The sequence below is a fragment of the Aedes albopictus genome, chromosome 1 (genome assembly GCF_035046485.1).
Source record: "Aedes albopictus strain Foshan chromosome 1, AalbF5, whole genome shotgun sequence".
Classification (NCBI taxonomy): Eukaryota; Metazoa; Arthropoda; class Insecta; order Diptera; family Culicidae; genus Aedes; species Aedes albopictus.
The window spans coordinates 170,094,330-170,107,989 of record NC_085136.1 but is presented as its reverse complement, the minus strand read 5'-3'; the positions used below and the strand labels follow the sequence as shown (position 1 = coordinate 170,107,989).

The following is a 13,660-nucleotide window of genomic DNA, read 5'->3' as shown; positions in this document are numbered from 1 at the left end:
CTTAGCTAAGGCATCATAAGTAGAGGTGTAGTAATCGGCTTTGAGTATGCTGTTTCACGGTATTGTAGATACAGGTTGCTATCAAAAACCTAAAAGAAAGAACTTGTCTCAATTTTTCTATGAAAGGATAAACAACAAAACCAGTTAAATTTTATTATTTATTGTTATAGTAAAATATCACTTAAAATTTACAAATAATGTAGTGTTTTTCAATTATCTGCGTCTACTTGGTTCATACACATACCGATCAGTATAACACGATTTTTTCGCCAAGATCTTCATAAAAATAATGCAGTCGCTTTTTCTCTATGTCTATTGCTGCTATCGCGAAATAATTTTTCTTGTGGATTAGGTTTGTTACCAATAACTTTTGTTTATTTAAATTGAAATAAAGATCATTGATATACAAATACAGCTATCGAATGCTCTTTCTGTTTCTGCTAATAGCGGAATGACTGTTTCTGCAGTTTCTCAATCTATTACCTCAGGAGTTGGTTTACGATGACTTCATTTACCCCCTCCAGATGATAATAGGTTACGAATCTGCCGAAAGTCGCCATTTCTCCGATATAGCTTTGCAATCGAATGTATAGTATCGTGTTGTTCTCCTTGTTTTGGAACGGAAAATGCAAACAACCATTTATATGTATGACATAGGTTGGTAAAACAAAAAGTTGCTTACGGAAATACAAACCAGCTAATGTGTGTTGTAAATAATTGCGGCTGATTGGCGTCCTTTGCGATGCAATCGCATCATTTCTTGGCGAGTTCATTGGATAACCAATCTAGGCCTTCATACAAACCGTGACCTTGGGTGGCGCAGGTTGCTTGGATGTACCACTATGGGAAAAAAGGCAAAGCTGAATAGGTTGACTACAAAGATAGGTTGCCGAAACTTACGTGTCTATTTCTAAGCTGATTCAGGTGCAACTTGTCGGTCAACTCAGCGGCGGTCATCGCGTTCGGCAGATCTTGTTTGTTGGCAAACACTAGCAGGACCGCATCCCGTAGTTCATCCTCCTGTAACATACTTTGCAGTTCTTTTTCGGCCTCCACAATTCGCTCCCGATCGTTCGAGTCCACCACGAATATAAGCCCTTGCGTGTTCTGGAAGTAGTGGCGCCACAGGGGGCGAATTTTGTCCTGACCGCCGACGTCCCATACGGTGAAGCAAATGTTCTTGTACTCAACCGTTTCGACGTTGAAACCGATCGTGGGAATTGTTGTCACGATTTCCCCGAGCTTCAACTTGTACAGAATGGTAGTCTTTCCGGCGGCATCCAAACCGACTGAAATGAGAATTGAATGTTGAATTTATATGTTTTACCTTGAAACTGAAATTCATATTTTTATTTTCATTTTGCAGCATTTGGTGGGGCAATGAGAGCGCAAGTCAGTCCAAAGTTGATGATAAGGACGGGTAATGACTGAATAGTCTTTGCTGGTCACACAAACGCCATGGGATAGGAAAAGGGTATTTTGGCGTAGGATTAGGGTGTTGTGTTGGTACAGACTTGACAATAGAGCGATTCCAAGCAACAGCATCAAAATTAAGGAAAATTTTTAATTCATGATTTTCTATTGAACTGAAACTTTGCACAGTTTTTCAGTTCCATCTAAATCGCCATTTTTCGATATCAAATTTTTATTTAGAGCCACGACTAACTTTTCAAAAGGGTGTATGTGAAAATGGTTCAAAAATATTCAAAAATATGCACAGCCAAAACGGATTGTTCGATTGTTATGAATTTTTCAGCAAAGTTAGATAGCTAAATGGTGATTTTTAAGAAAATATACACTGTGAAAAAAAATCTATTTTATCATTGAAAAACATCATTTTTGTCACAAAAACTCAAATATCTCAAAACCCTATCTTTTTACCAACTTGAATTTTTTAGGGAAAACGGTCCATTGTATTAGCAATCTACCATAAAAATTTGGTGATGGTAAACTAATAAACAAAAAAGTTTTAACATTTCAAAAATTTCACAATTTTTACATTTAGTAAAAAAAATTTTTCTGTGTAAATTATTTCGGCCGGGAATCGCGATTTGGTGCTGATTTTATTGTTCAGCAAAGTTAGATAACTAAATGGCGATTCCTAAGAAAATATACACTGTGGAAAAAATCTTTTTTAACATTAAAAAATATCATTTTTGTCACAAAAACTCAAATATCTCAAAACCCTATCTTTTTACCAACGTAATTTTTTAGAGAAAACGGTCCATTGTATTAGCAATCTACCATGAAAATAAACAAAAAAATTATGACAATTCAAACATTTCACAATTTTCACATTTAGTAATAATTTTTTTTAGTGTAAATTATTTCGGCCGGAAATTGAAGTTTGATGCTGATTTTATTGTTAATGGCCTTGCGTAAGTAAAACAAGTTGTTTTTATTATATATTATATATACATATAATATACTATGTACCGTAATGTTCCGATTTTATCACGCCCTCCGCGCATTAGTCGTTTATTCATTAATTTGCTGTTACATTTGAGGACAAGTGTTTTCCCTCTTCTTCAAGATGAATGTTGAAAGCGTGTTTTGCAACGTTAAAAATATTGAAATGGGTATAGATGTTGAAGAATATTACAGGGCATTTTTGAAAAGGGGCGTAATTAAATTGTTTAAACAGATGTCGCTGATGGCAATTTCTCAGTTGTTGTCGTTTTCGAACTTCCTGCGCCCTGCTTTACCGATGATATACAGATGGCTCGTTTGTCAAATTTTAGACGGCAGGACGTGCAAATGCGTAATTTTGTACACAATGTGGACATTTGGGCATAACCAGTCTCTTTCAGTTTATCTATGGTGCTTTCGGTGAGATTTCGTAACTATTTTGAACATTTTTTTTCATCAAACGGTCTACAAGAGAGCGTTGAGTTGAAGACCTTTGAGAAAGCGACTGTTCATCTTGTTCGTTAGATTATAATAAACAAAATCACTTATTAATTTTAACTTACTTGTTTGGTGTTGGTGGCTGAAGAGAAAAAAAATACTATACAATTTTTAATATTCATAGCGGTAGTATTTTTTTGTTTTTTTCGTGAGCATTGTCAGGTATGTATACAGACAAACAAACGTAACACTGGCGAAATTTTCATTGACCACGCCTTCAACGATCATTTTGAATCTTGGTTGTGGCTTTCATAACAAGAAGAGCGCCCATCGTTTTTCTTTGCGTTTGACGTTTCACACTAGCGCCTTCTGATGACGATATTGCACAACGCAGTGTTTCGTGAAACATTTCCACCAGGTGGTGATAGTGTGAACTGGGCGATGAATTTTCACTAAAATTGTTCTAGGCGTTTCGTCTGTTTGTCTGTGGTATGTACCTCTTATGCATTTGTTGTTGTTGAAGTTACTCGCATTCTTCCGATCATAAAGTCTGTTCTCTACACACTTAATTTTGATTACCGAGTTCGGTAATTTTTTGACGAGATTAAAACTGCTGAGCACCGAACTCGTTCAGCAAAAATGCATTGTTTACCTTTTCCATACGATTTTGACAGTTGTTTTACTGAGCCTCAGTAAAATCGATTACCGAAACTACCGAGATCGTACTGCTGTTATAATCTCGTCAAAAAAGTACCGAACAGGCAATTCAGAAATAAGTGTGTAAGAGGGATTTTTTTTGCGGATAAACTAGACGTATACGCGTATAAAAAAACTTTTATTATACAGCTTTTGTCTTAAAAATAAATTCAATTCCATTTTTCTTATAATCAACAGCTTTTCAACACTATCAAGGGATTTTTTCACCAGTCACGTACAATAAAAAGTATGACAATCTCAATATTTTTGATCACAACACTGGATCGCGTCTAAGTTTCAAATAGATACTATAGTAATTACGAATAATCAAACTAAAGTATCATGAAAACAACTTGTTTAATTCAGGCGGTAGCCTTTACAATAAAATCAGCATCAAAATATAATTCTCGAAATAATTTACACAGAAAAAAAATTTTTTTGTTACTAAATGTAAAAATTGTGAAATGTTTGAAATGTCATAACTTTTTTGTTTATCAGTTTACCATCACCAAAATTTTATGGTAGATAGCTGATATAATGGGCCATTTCCCCTAAAAAATTGAAGTTGGTAAAAAGATAGGGTTTTGAGATATTTGAGTTTTTGTGACAAATATCATATTTTTTCAAAGTAGAAAAAGAAATTTTTTACAGTGTATATTTTCTAAGGAATCATCATTTAGTTATCTAACTTTGCTGAAAAATTTATAACAATCGAACAATCCGTTTTTGCTGTACAGCTTTTAGAATATTTTAGAACTATTTTCGCATACACCCTTTTGAAAAGTTAGTCGTGAGTGAATATGAAGGTTTAATATCAAAAAATGGCGATTTATATGAAATTGAAAAACTGTGCAAAGTTTCAGATATTTTTGAAATGGTCGCTCAGGATCGACTGACATGACTCCGTGGAATTCCTCAATAGCAATGCTATTCAGATGCAAAATAATTTTAGGGCTCAATAGTGAATCGCATACCATCCACAACCAAAAAAAAATCCACAAAATGCCAAGCAAAGTCGTAGAAAGTTGAAGATTCCGATTGTTTATTTTGTCAATTATAACAAACGGACACTCCCACCCTCTCCGACTCGCCAATTACTCCGGAAAAAATGTCCCTTCAGTCCTGAAAAAACCTTTAATCGAATTGTCCGCGTGGTCTTGTAGTAGGTACCCCTGCTAGGTAAGAACCAGTCATGGCCATGCATATTAAAAGCTAGACATGACCCCATGGATAGCATTTGCAAATGTAAAAGCTTTGCTGATGTGACTTTCCTATTAGGCAAAGCTCTCATCTCATGTTTGTCTTTAAAACCTCGTCAAGTTTAGAAAATTGAAGTTAATAAGCAATACATTACAAGGTTTGAATTCCCATAGAATGAGATCATTCATTCGCATTACAACACCATCCCTCAGTTTGTAATATTCTCACAAACTTGGAATTATATTATTCCGTCACATAAATGACTTCGACAAATGTTCGATATACTATGCAGCAGCATGATCAGTATAACTATATCAGATGACATGAAGATCTGATTTTTACAGAACTGTTTGCCATTGCTTATACATTCAGCTGTTCCAATCATTCCTGTAAAGCACATTGGCCACGTGCCCAAAATCAAATCCTGGAAGATATAATCCAAGCCCAGGGCTTGAAACTGAAATTCATATCGCAAGTTTATCTCTCCAAAAAGAACATGGGCATGTTTCACCTTTGAAAATGTATGATTTAAGCTAATTAATTAGCCATTATACTTGTTCCTGTCTATGCAACGAGTTGCAAGAAGATTATTTTTTTTTAGAATGGGTCTTATATTTATTCAAAGAGGCTTGCCGTGAAGAGAAGTTTGTATTTCTTATGAAAAGCTACATTGTTCGCCTGCACCGAGGAGTTGGTTTCCTACTTGGCACCCAGGCATAAATTGCGCTCATCAAATGGATTCAGAATACGGGTCCGTAATTCTATTCTGCTATTATGCTATTATCAACGCATCCCCTGGCTTTCGCCCATCTGCGTTGTCTTTTCACTAGGCAATACGTCTACCAATTGATGTTTATGGGCTTGCCGGACCAAGTCATGTAGCTAAGCCAAACACCCCACCTACAACTGTTGGGTAGGCACCATTTTCCCGCCCACTGGTCTTTTACAGCTAGTTGTAGGTGCATGTGTGCGTGTAAGTATTGGAGTGTGTGTGTCAGTGTTGGTGTATTGTAGGCGCCAACTCGTTCTAATCCACTCTGATAGCTAACACCCTATTGAACCATTACCCTTAAATTTGGCAATCTATGAAATAGAATGAGTTAAACGCCTGTAAAAAACAGTCAGTTAAATCAAACAAGGAATATTAGTATTAAAGCGAAGATACAACGAAGCAACGCCCCGAACCTCGAGAGCACAAACCCGAACCAAATGACAGGCAGCGCCGATAAGTCGATCGACTGGCCACCATCAGTGAATAACCAATCGAGTAAACCCCCCAGCACAAACTGCCACCAGCTCTCCCGACCTGCGCCCAACAAATCCGAGGCACATCCCAGCCTTAGCTTCACCTTAAAACCAAAATCTAGATTACAGAGCACAATACTTCCCAAGTAACCACGCAGCTCGAGCCGCAAATCACGCACAACACGGCACAAATAAGACAAACACTACCCCGCCCGTACAACCGAAACCGACCTAGAGTAGAGAAGGGTCTCTTTCCACTCCAACCCGGACTCTACTGCACCCACAGGGCAGCGCACCTCACCCGTACCGCACTCATTCATGCATCACTGTCCGAGCCGCACGGTTACCTGGGTTGAGTCTATCTGCATGACCTCGCCCAACCCGTAACGCAGAGTTTAAATCCCTCTCTTGCATTACAAAGTACTCCCTCTTCCCAAAAATCTGTGCGTGGTATAAATTAAATCTTAAGGCTGAAGAAATCGTCACCAATACAACCGCCAGCACTGAGCACTCAATGATGTCGGCCTTATCAACGACGACCCCCTCAGTCCCAAACCCAATTATCCCACACTACCCAAGTAACCACCCTGCTGAAGCCGTAAGCACCGCACGCACAAAGCACACACACACACCGACACGCACCACCCCACACAAACCACCAAGGCCGAACAAAAGCGGAAAGCGGTGCCACCACTGCTGAATCACGACTTTTTCAGTCTAATTCAGCAATCGTAGATCCATTCCTCGACCCTACTCAGCCCTAATGGTCCATAGCGATGCCTGTCAATATATGCGCCTCACACATGCAACCCCTACACCCTAACAGTATGGTCACTTGGGTATCCCTGGGTTTTGACATGATGGTCAGGGATCACAGCCATCAAAACGTTCCACACTTTATCAGGGCTTACGACCTGTAGACATGATGATTTCTCAATAGTTTCAAGCTCTTTCGGACCTTCCGCTATGGGAGACCATCATGGCTAGCGGTGTTGGATTCAGAATACGGGTCCGTAATCTTACAATAATCCAAAGTTATGATATCGACAGGGAAATCAAGTAAAGTAAGCTGATAGGAATCTGCCCTGGGCCAAGGTCTACTAGATCAAAGCGAGGAGATGCATAGGATGAAGATCTTTTATGTTGGGCCTATGTACCCTTAGAGATGCTCATGAGTATAAGTGAATGATATCTGAAATGTGTCAAAGTAAATCATTCGAATATCCACTGGAACGATTTTCTCAGATATTTATTTTCACAAAGTTATGACAAGAACTCTGATCGGGCAAATAGGCAAGACTATATTTTTTACCCTTCTTACACCCATAAGAAGGGTATAAATATCGCTCGAAAAACCGACTTTCGATCCGAGGCCCGGAGGGCCGAGTCTCATATACCAATGAACTCAGCTCGACGAACTGAGCAAATGTCTGTATGTGTGTGTGTGTGTGTATGTGTGTATGTGTGTGTGTGTGTATGTGCGTTACAAAAAAAAGTCACGCACGTTTCTCAGCCGTCTGTAAACCGATTTGAGTTCTCTTGGAAGCAAATGAAAGCTACTACATCCTAGTAGAACGCTATTGAATTTTTTTTCAATTGGACGTTTGGTTACCGAGATATCTCTCGAAGAGTACTTATGAGTCACACATCTAAACTTTTTAAGATTTTTGACCAAGTGTATCATAATAAATATTTCGGCCGTTTGTCAATCGATTTGAGTTCTCTTAGCACCAAATGAAAGCTACAACATCCTAGTAGATCGCCCAGAAATTTTATTTCGATTGGACATTTGGTTACAGAGATATCTTCCGAAGAGTACTTAGGAGCTATACAATTAAACTTTTTGAGATTTTTCACAAAATGTATCATATTAAATATCTCAGCCATCTGTCAACCGATTTGGGTTCTCTTGGCACCAAATGAAAGCCACAACATCTTAGTGGATTGCCCAGAAATTTAATTTCGATTGGACATTTGGTTATCGAGATATCTTTCAAAGAGTACTTAGGATTTATACAACTAAACTTTTTGATATTTTTGCTCGAGTGCATCATAATAAATATCTCAGAAGTCTGTCAACCGATTTCGGTTCTCCTGGCACCAAATGAAAGCTACAATATCCTAGTAGAACCCTATACAATTTTATTAGGATTGGACATTTGGTTACTGAGATATCTTTCAAAGAGTACTTGAGAGTAATACAGGTTAACTTTTTGAGAGATTTTTGAGAAATTGTATCATAATAAATATCTCAGCCATCTGTCAACCTATTTGGGTTTTCTAAGCACCAAATGAAAGCTACAATATCCTTGTAAAAGGTTCTGAAATTTTATTTCGATTGGACATTTGGTTACTGAGATATCATTCGAAGAGTATTTCAATAAATTCCTTTTTTTATTATTATATTCGCTTGTTCTCTTGCATTAGATTTTGACCAGTCTAAAGTAAATTATTTTTCAATAAATAATGCTGATCTCATATAAAGTGTATCGGAGGCGAATGACTTTTTGTTAAAACCTCTTTAATAAATAAATAAATAATAATAATAATATAAAGTGTATACTAGCATTTTTGTCCTTTTTGCACTTTAACTATGAATACCAAGTACTTCGGAGCTAATTTATTCGACTGATTAAGAGATATTAGACAAAGTGTATCTCGCTGATTTTCTTATCCATTTGTTGAATATGGAAGCTATTATTTTTAAACATTCCATACAAGATTCTAGGAGGTGTCTGGCATTTCTGGTAGTTAAGTCCATGGTCTGATGCTATTTTGAAAACCAAACCACTAGATGCCAAATCCACAATATTTTCTAGAACTTTTGGTCAATCAATCAAAATAAATTTGTTAAATACGAATAATACAACAATATTTTTAATAGGTGTAAGAAGGGTTCTGTTCACCATAGGTGGATTAAATCGGGTTTTTTCTTTATTTCTTTATCCTACCGAGCCAAACCTAATAGCTCGCAAATTTCGTAACAATTATGACACAAATACAGAACAACTAAACAATAGGACAAAAGCAAAAATAAATCTGAGGATAAAGTCCAGATTTTTTCAAAAAATGGAAGACGCTGGCTAGGATCGATGTATTGTTGCACAGGATGTCACTGATGCTGCCAGTCAGACCATTACTTGCGCGGTGCACTTCATGTTGGAAGCAGACACACAGAAAATGTTCTGCCGTGTTGTGGGTGTTGCATATGAGACATGTCCGGTGAAAGGGGGGACCTCCCATGCTATGCGGTCCCCCACTGTTCTCTCAGCGAGCTCATCCGGTATCCTGCTTAATCTTGTGTAGGTAGGCTGTGTTGTTCCTTTGGGACCACTCAGTTTCCCATAGTTCGCGGAAAATCTTGGTAATCCGTCTTTTGACGTCATGAAGGGGAACCTTGTCGGTGTACATCGGTGCAGCATGACCCACCCCAGCGAGACGGTCAGCTGTGGTGTTACCCGGAACGCCGCAATGCCCTGGGATCCAAGCGATTGTTGTGTTTGGTGGGGCAAGACGGATAGTATCCTGAAGCCGTGGATGCACAGGAGACTCGACATGGAGAGCCGATACCACGCTAGCTGAGTCAGTAAGTACGAGAATGGGGTGATCTGCTGGAATGGTGACCGCGATGAGAATGGCGGCAGCTTCGGCAGAGAAGATGGAGCACGAATGGGACATTCCAAGGCTTGTGTTGATATTGGACCCGGAGTCACCGATGCCAACATCTTGGTTCGACAGTGAACCGTCTGTATATCTGTGGAGGTGATTTGGAAATTTGTTTCGAAGCCATTCGAGTACTGATGCCCGTAGTACGACTGAATTATCACCGGCTCGAAAACGATTCTTAATTGTACTATCAATTCTTGCTGTTCTTGAATACCAACTCCTGTCTTCGTGCCAGTGTATCTTGGCCACCAGGGGGAGATCTACGTTGGCTACCGTGCGGAGGATTCTGCACCCCTGTGAGAGGACGAAGATCCTTTCACTTCCTGAGGCTTTCTCGGCGAAAGCCGCGGCTTTTCTACAGATGGCTGCGGATATAAGGTGTCGAAAAGGTAGTATACCTGCTTCTGAGCACGTAGAGTCCGCCGGAGTTGACGGTAGCAGACCTGATATGATTCTTACGTAGTTGTTGTACACGGGGGTGAGGACTTGGAGGAGTTTTTCGGTGGCTATACAGGTCAATTCTAGTCCATAGGTCAGACGACTATCGATTATAGAGCGGGCAACTCGAAAACGAACGGCCCGATTGTTGGAGCGCTGGGGGCGTGAGATTGTACGCACCAGGTTGAGCCGAGTACCACAACTGGCCTTGACGGAAGCAAAATGTTGTTTGAATGTAAGCCTTCTATCGATTAAAACCCCAAAGGTTTTTACAGTTTCTTTCAGTGGAATGGGCTGATCTTAAATCGTGATAGGAGGACCTCGGATTCGATGACCAGTGTTGCAGATATGACAACGTAAGCTTTTGAGTGCATATAGGGTGAATCCGACTGAGGATGTCCATTTAACTACGGCTTGTGCTTTTATTCTGGTGCGAATGGAGGTTCGTCCACTTACTATGAGGACAGTTATGCGATCATGGGCATTCCAGAAATCACCAGCATACGCAAAGATGTAGATAGGTACCACTTGGAAGATTAGCAAAGACTCCGTCCATCGCTACCAGGAATAGAGTGACGGCGATAACGTTTCCTTGAAGTACACCTGTCTCTTCGGCGAAGGACTTGGATGAGCTGTCGCCAATTAAAACTCTGAAGGAGCGATTCGACAGAAAGTTTTTAACAAAATGGAGTACGTGCCCGGACATACCCCAATCTGCAAGTTGCTTCAGTACCAGAGGGGTCCAAGTGAGGTCAAAAGCCTTGGAGAGATCTAGCGAGATAGTTTCGGTGTGCAGTCCTTTGGAGTAGGCGTCATGGAGAACATCGCCCAAGCTGGTAAAATAGATGTTCGTACCAAAGCCGGTCCTGAAGAGCATAAGCACTTTTTTCTGGCAAGACTAGAAACATTTTTTTTTGCAAGTCTTCAGACATTCTATGAGTTTTCATACGTCTTTAAACAAATTTATCACATCCCACCTGAAATAATCAACACATACCGTGCCATGCCCTAATACCGTGTGCCTCCTAATACCGTGTATTTGACAAAAAACTCAAATATTTAACTAAGTGTATTATTTTTTTAACTGAGTAACTAGTTCAATCATTAGCATATTAAACCTTCTTAAGTTAGGCGTGATAAATTTGCCACATATTTACAAAAATAAGCAATTAAAAATATTTACAGAATGTGAGTGCGAAGTACCAATACACGGTATTAGGGCATGGTTCCTTTAGTGTTCCAAATACCGTGTTTCGACTAAAACTTGCAAACTGAAAATATTATTGATACTTTTTACTTTATAAATCATTTGCACAAACCTCTAGGCAACGTTTGACGCACAGGTTCTTTTAAGTGTGAACTTAGTATGATTGATATAGTGATGATTCAAAGGACCAGCAATGTATGCGGGTCGCATACACGGTATTAGGAACAATGCTATGTTTTACAATTTCGATTTTAACAATGGATTAAACATTGGGAATACCATTAATCATATTTATTATACATAATACACACAATAAGCAATAATATAGCGTTTGAAAAATCAAGAAACGTGGATTATTGATTTTTACAGGGCTCTTTGAAGTGAAGAGCGTCCTTAACCCTTTCCTTCCCACGACTTTGAACGACTATATCTATGCCAAAAAAGCGTTTCCGAAAAAAGTGGTAGAACAAAAATTGTTGCAAATTGGCTAAATTTTTCGAAATCAATGAAAAAATTTTTGGTTGTAAATCAATAGGTTTTTGATTGTTTATCAATAGTTCAACTATTGAAACAAGTAGGTAGTAGTTGGGTTAACCTTATGAGGTTATAACCATATTCAAAAAAATATTGCATCATATTCATCTAATTCCGTTTGTCCGGAGTTCGTCGAAAATCGATGGTGCTCTAGAGCAACCATGGGAAGTAGAGGGTTAAGGTCACGGTATTAGGGCATGGCACGGTAGGGCTTGTGGTAAAATGAACAGTTCAAGCGAGATCGTTTAGAGATGTTTAGAGATCAGCAAATAAAGTATATTTGAACATTTACATACATAATATTGTCTATGTTGATAACTTCCTACTGATTCTCCCCAATCGGATGAACCAGAAATGAATTCTAGACGACGATTAACGCCGTTGCAGAATGGGCATCTTACGTAGGTTAAAAAAAACGCCTGGTGCCACGTCCGTTCTTATTTGTCTACTTGGCCCTCCTATCATAATCGACAATCACCAGATCCTACTGAAGAACACTTTTCAAAATATTCTTTGGTGTCCTTTCGAACGCTTACAGTTACTGTTAACTTGGTTAAAAGTTAATAGGGGTACTCACTAAACAGATTAAATTGCTGCGTAAGCCATGATTTTCTGCTTATTTGAAATGTTTCATGATTTTGCAAATGAAATAATCAAAGATTGCCTTGGTGATCGCGACGTTTAATCAGTTTAATCAGTTTACGCCGTTAAGTGAATACCCCTAATGTAACTGACAGGTTTACGTTGAATAATAAATTACAATTACAATATATGTTCACATCAATAATTCATCTACAATGCCATACTGCAATTAAATTGAATCAAATTTTGATTTGAACGGATTTTTTTTTCCTTCTAGCATCATTACTAAGGAGTTGCGTACACTCAGTTTTGGAACTGCTGCTGATAAACTGATATCGTAGGCGTTTTTCAAAAGGCACCCAAACATTGCATTTTCCATTATAGTTAGCTTACTGAGGAACATTTCTGGAACATCATATGCCCAATAAAGCTTATCTTTTGGGATTGATAGATGAGTTTATTGAATTAACGATGAATCAAGCATTAAAGAAAAAGATGGCATGTGACGTCACCTATGAGCCGATGTTTTAGAATCTTTCCTGGTGCAATCGATGCTATCTCTAGAGTTGCGATAATATAGTTTTCGACATTTATAAGGTCCGGAACACTTACCCATTAGTATTCTCATCTGCTTTTTGCCGAAAAGCCTAGTTAAAACACTAGAAATTGTTAGACCCATTTTGAAGCTGCTCCCACTTGTGCTTACGAATCAGCTAAACGAGTTGGACTTGACAACTAATCAAAAAACGCACACAAAGCCACGAATCTGACAACTCTAATGAGGCGTTTACGTAAAGGGTTTGTGCATTATTTTTCGTAGTGTGTATTGAGCTGAATATATTGTGAGTTTCCTTATTGGCCACTGGATTCGAAGGTCGATAGAATATAGAGTTAATAAATCGGCACCAACATTTCAAAAGGGCGTAACTGCATTTTGAAACAAACCACTCTTTCACATCTGTGGGTCATATTTTAAGTTTCCCACGAAATTCACAAACATTACTACACTAAAAATAATCCGCATCTATTTTGTATATGCAGCGCACATAGATTTTTGCAATCAAGCTTCGCCCATAAATTTCATTGGCTCTGCACATAGAACCAGATTTCTAACCCCTCTAGTTTCTACATGCAATGCAGATAAATATTAAAGTTCTCTACTTTTTCATTTTATTGGCCAACCTCTTGTATTTTATGTGTGTCCACAAATAAATACTATGGATATTTTTTTCAGAAATAAAATAA

The 13,660-nt window shown here is 38.4% G+C and overlaps 1 protein-coding gene across 1 annotated transcript; it reads right to left on the bottom strand.

The window, feature by feature from the left end:
- Positions 1-144: 144 nt before the first annotated feature.
- Positions 145-13,186, bottom strand: LOC109406929 (ADP-ribosylation factor 2). The gene is made up of 3 exons (XM_019679933.3): positions 13,028-13,186; positions 901-1,289; positions 145-840 (listed from the first exon to the last, which is right to left on the bottom strand). Exons 1-3 carry the CDS (start codon positions 13,092-13,094, stop codon positions 754-756), a joined length of 543 nt encoding a protein of 180 aa, XP_019535478.3. The 5' UTR covers positions 13,095-13,186; the 3' UTR covers positions 145-753.
- Positions 13,187-13,660: the final 474 nt, after the last annotated feature.

Excerpts from the sequence above, each read along its gene's own strand:
- LOC109406929 (XM_019679933.3), bottom strand. The coding sequence starts at position 13,094 with ATGGGTCTAACAATTTCTAGTGTTTTAACTAGGCTTTTCGGCAAAAAG. Across the intron at positions 1,290-13,027 it reads GCAGATGAGAATACTAATGG|TCGGTTTGGATGCCGCCGGA; the intron begins GTAAGTGTTCCG and ends TTCTCATTTCAG. Across the intron at positions 841-900 it reads ATCAGCTTAGAAATAGACAC|TGGTACATCCAAGCAACCTG; the intron begins GTAAGTTTCGGC and ends TTTTTCCCATAG.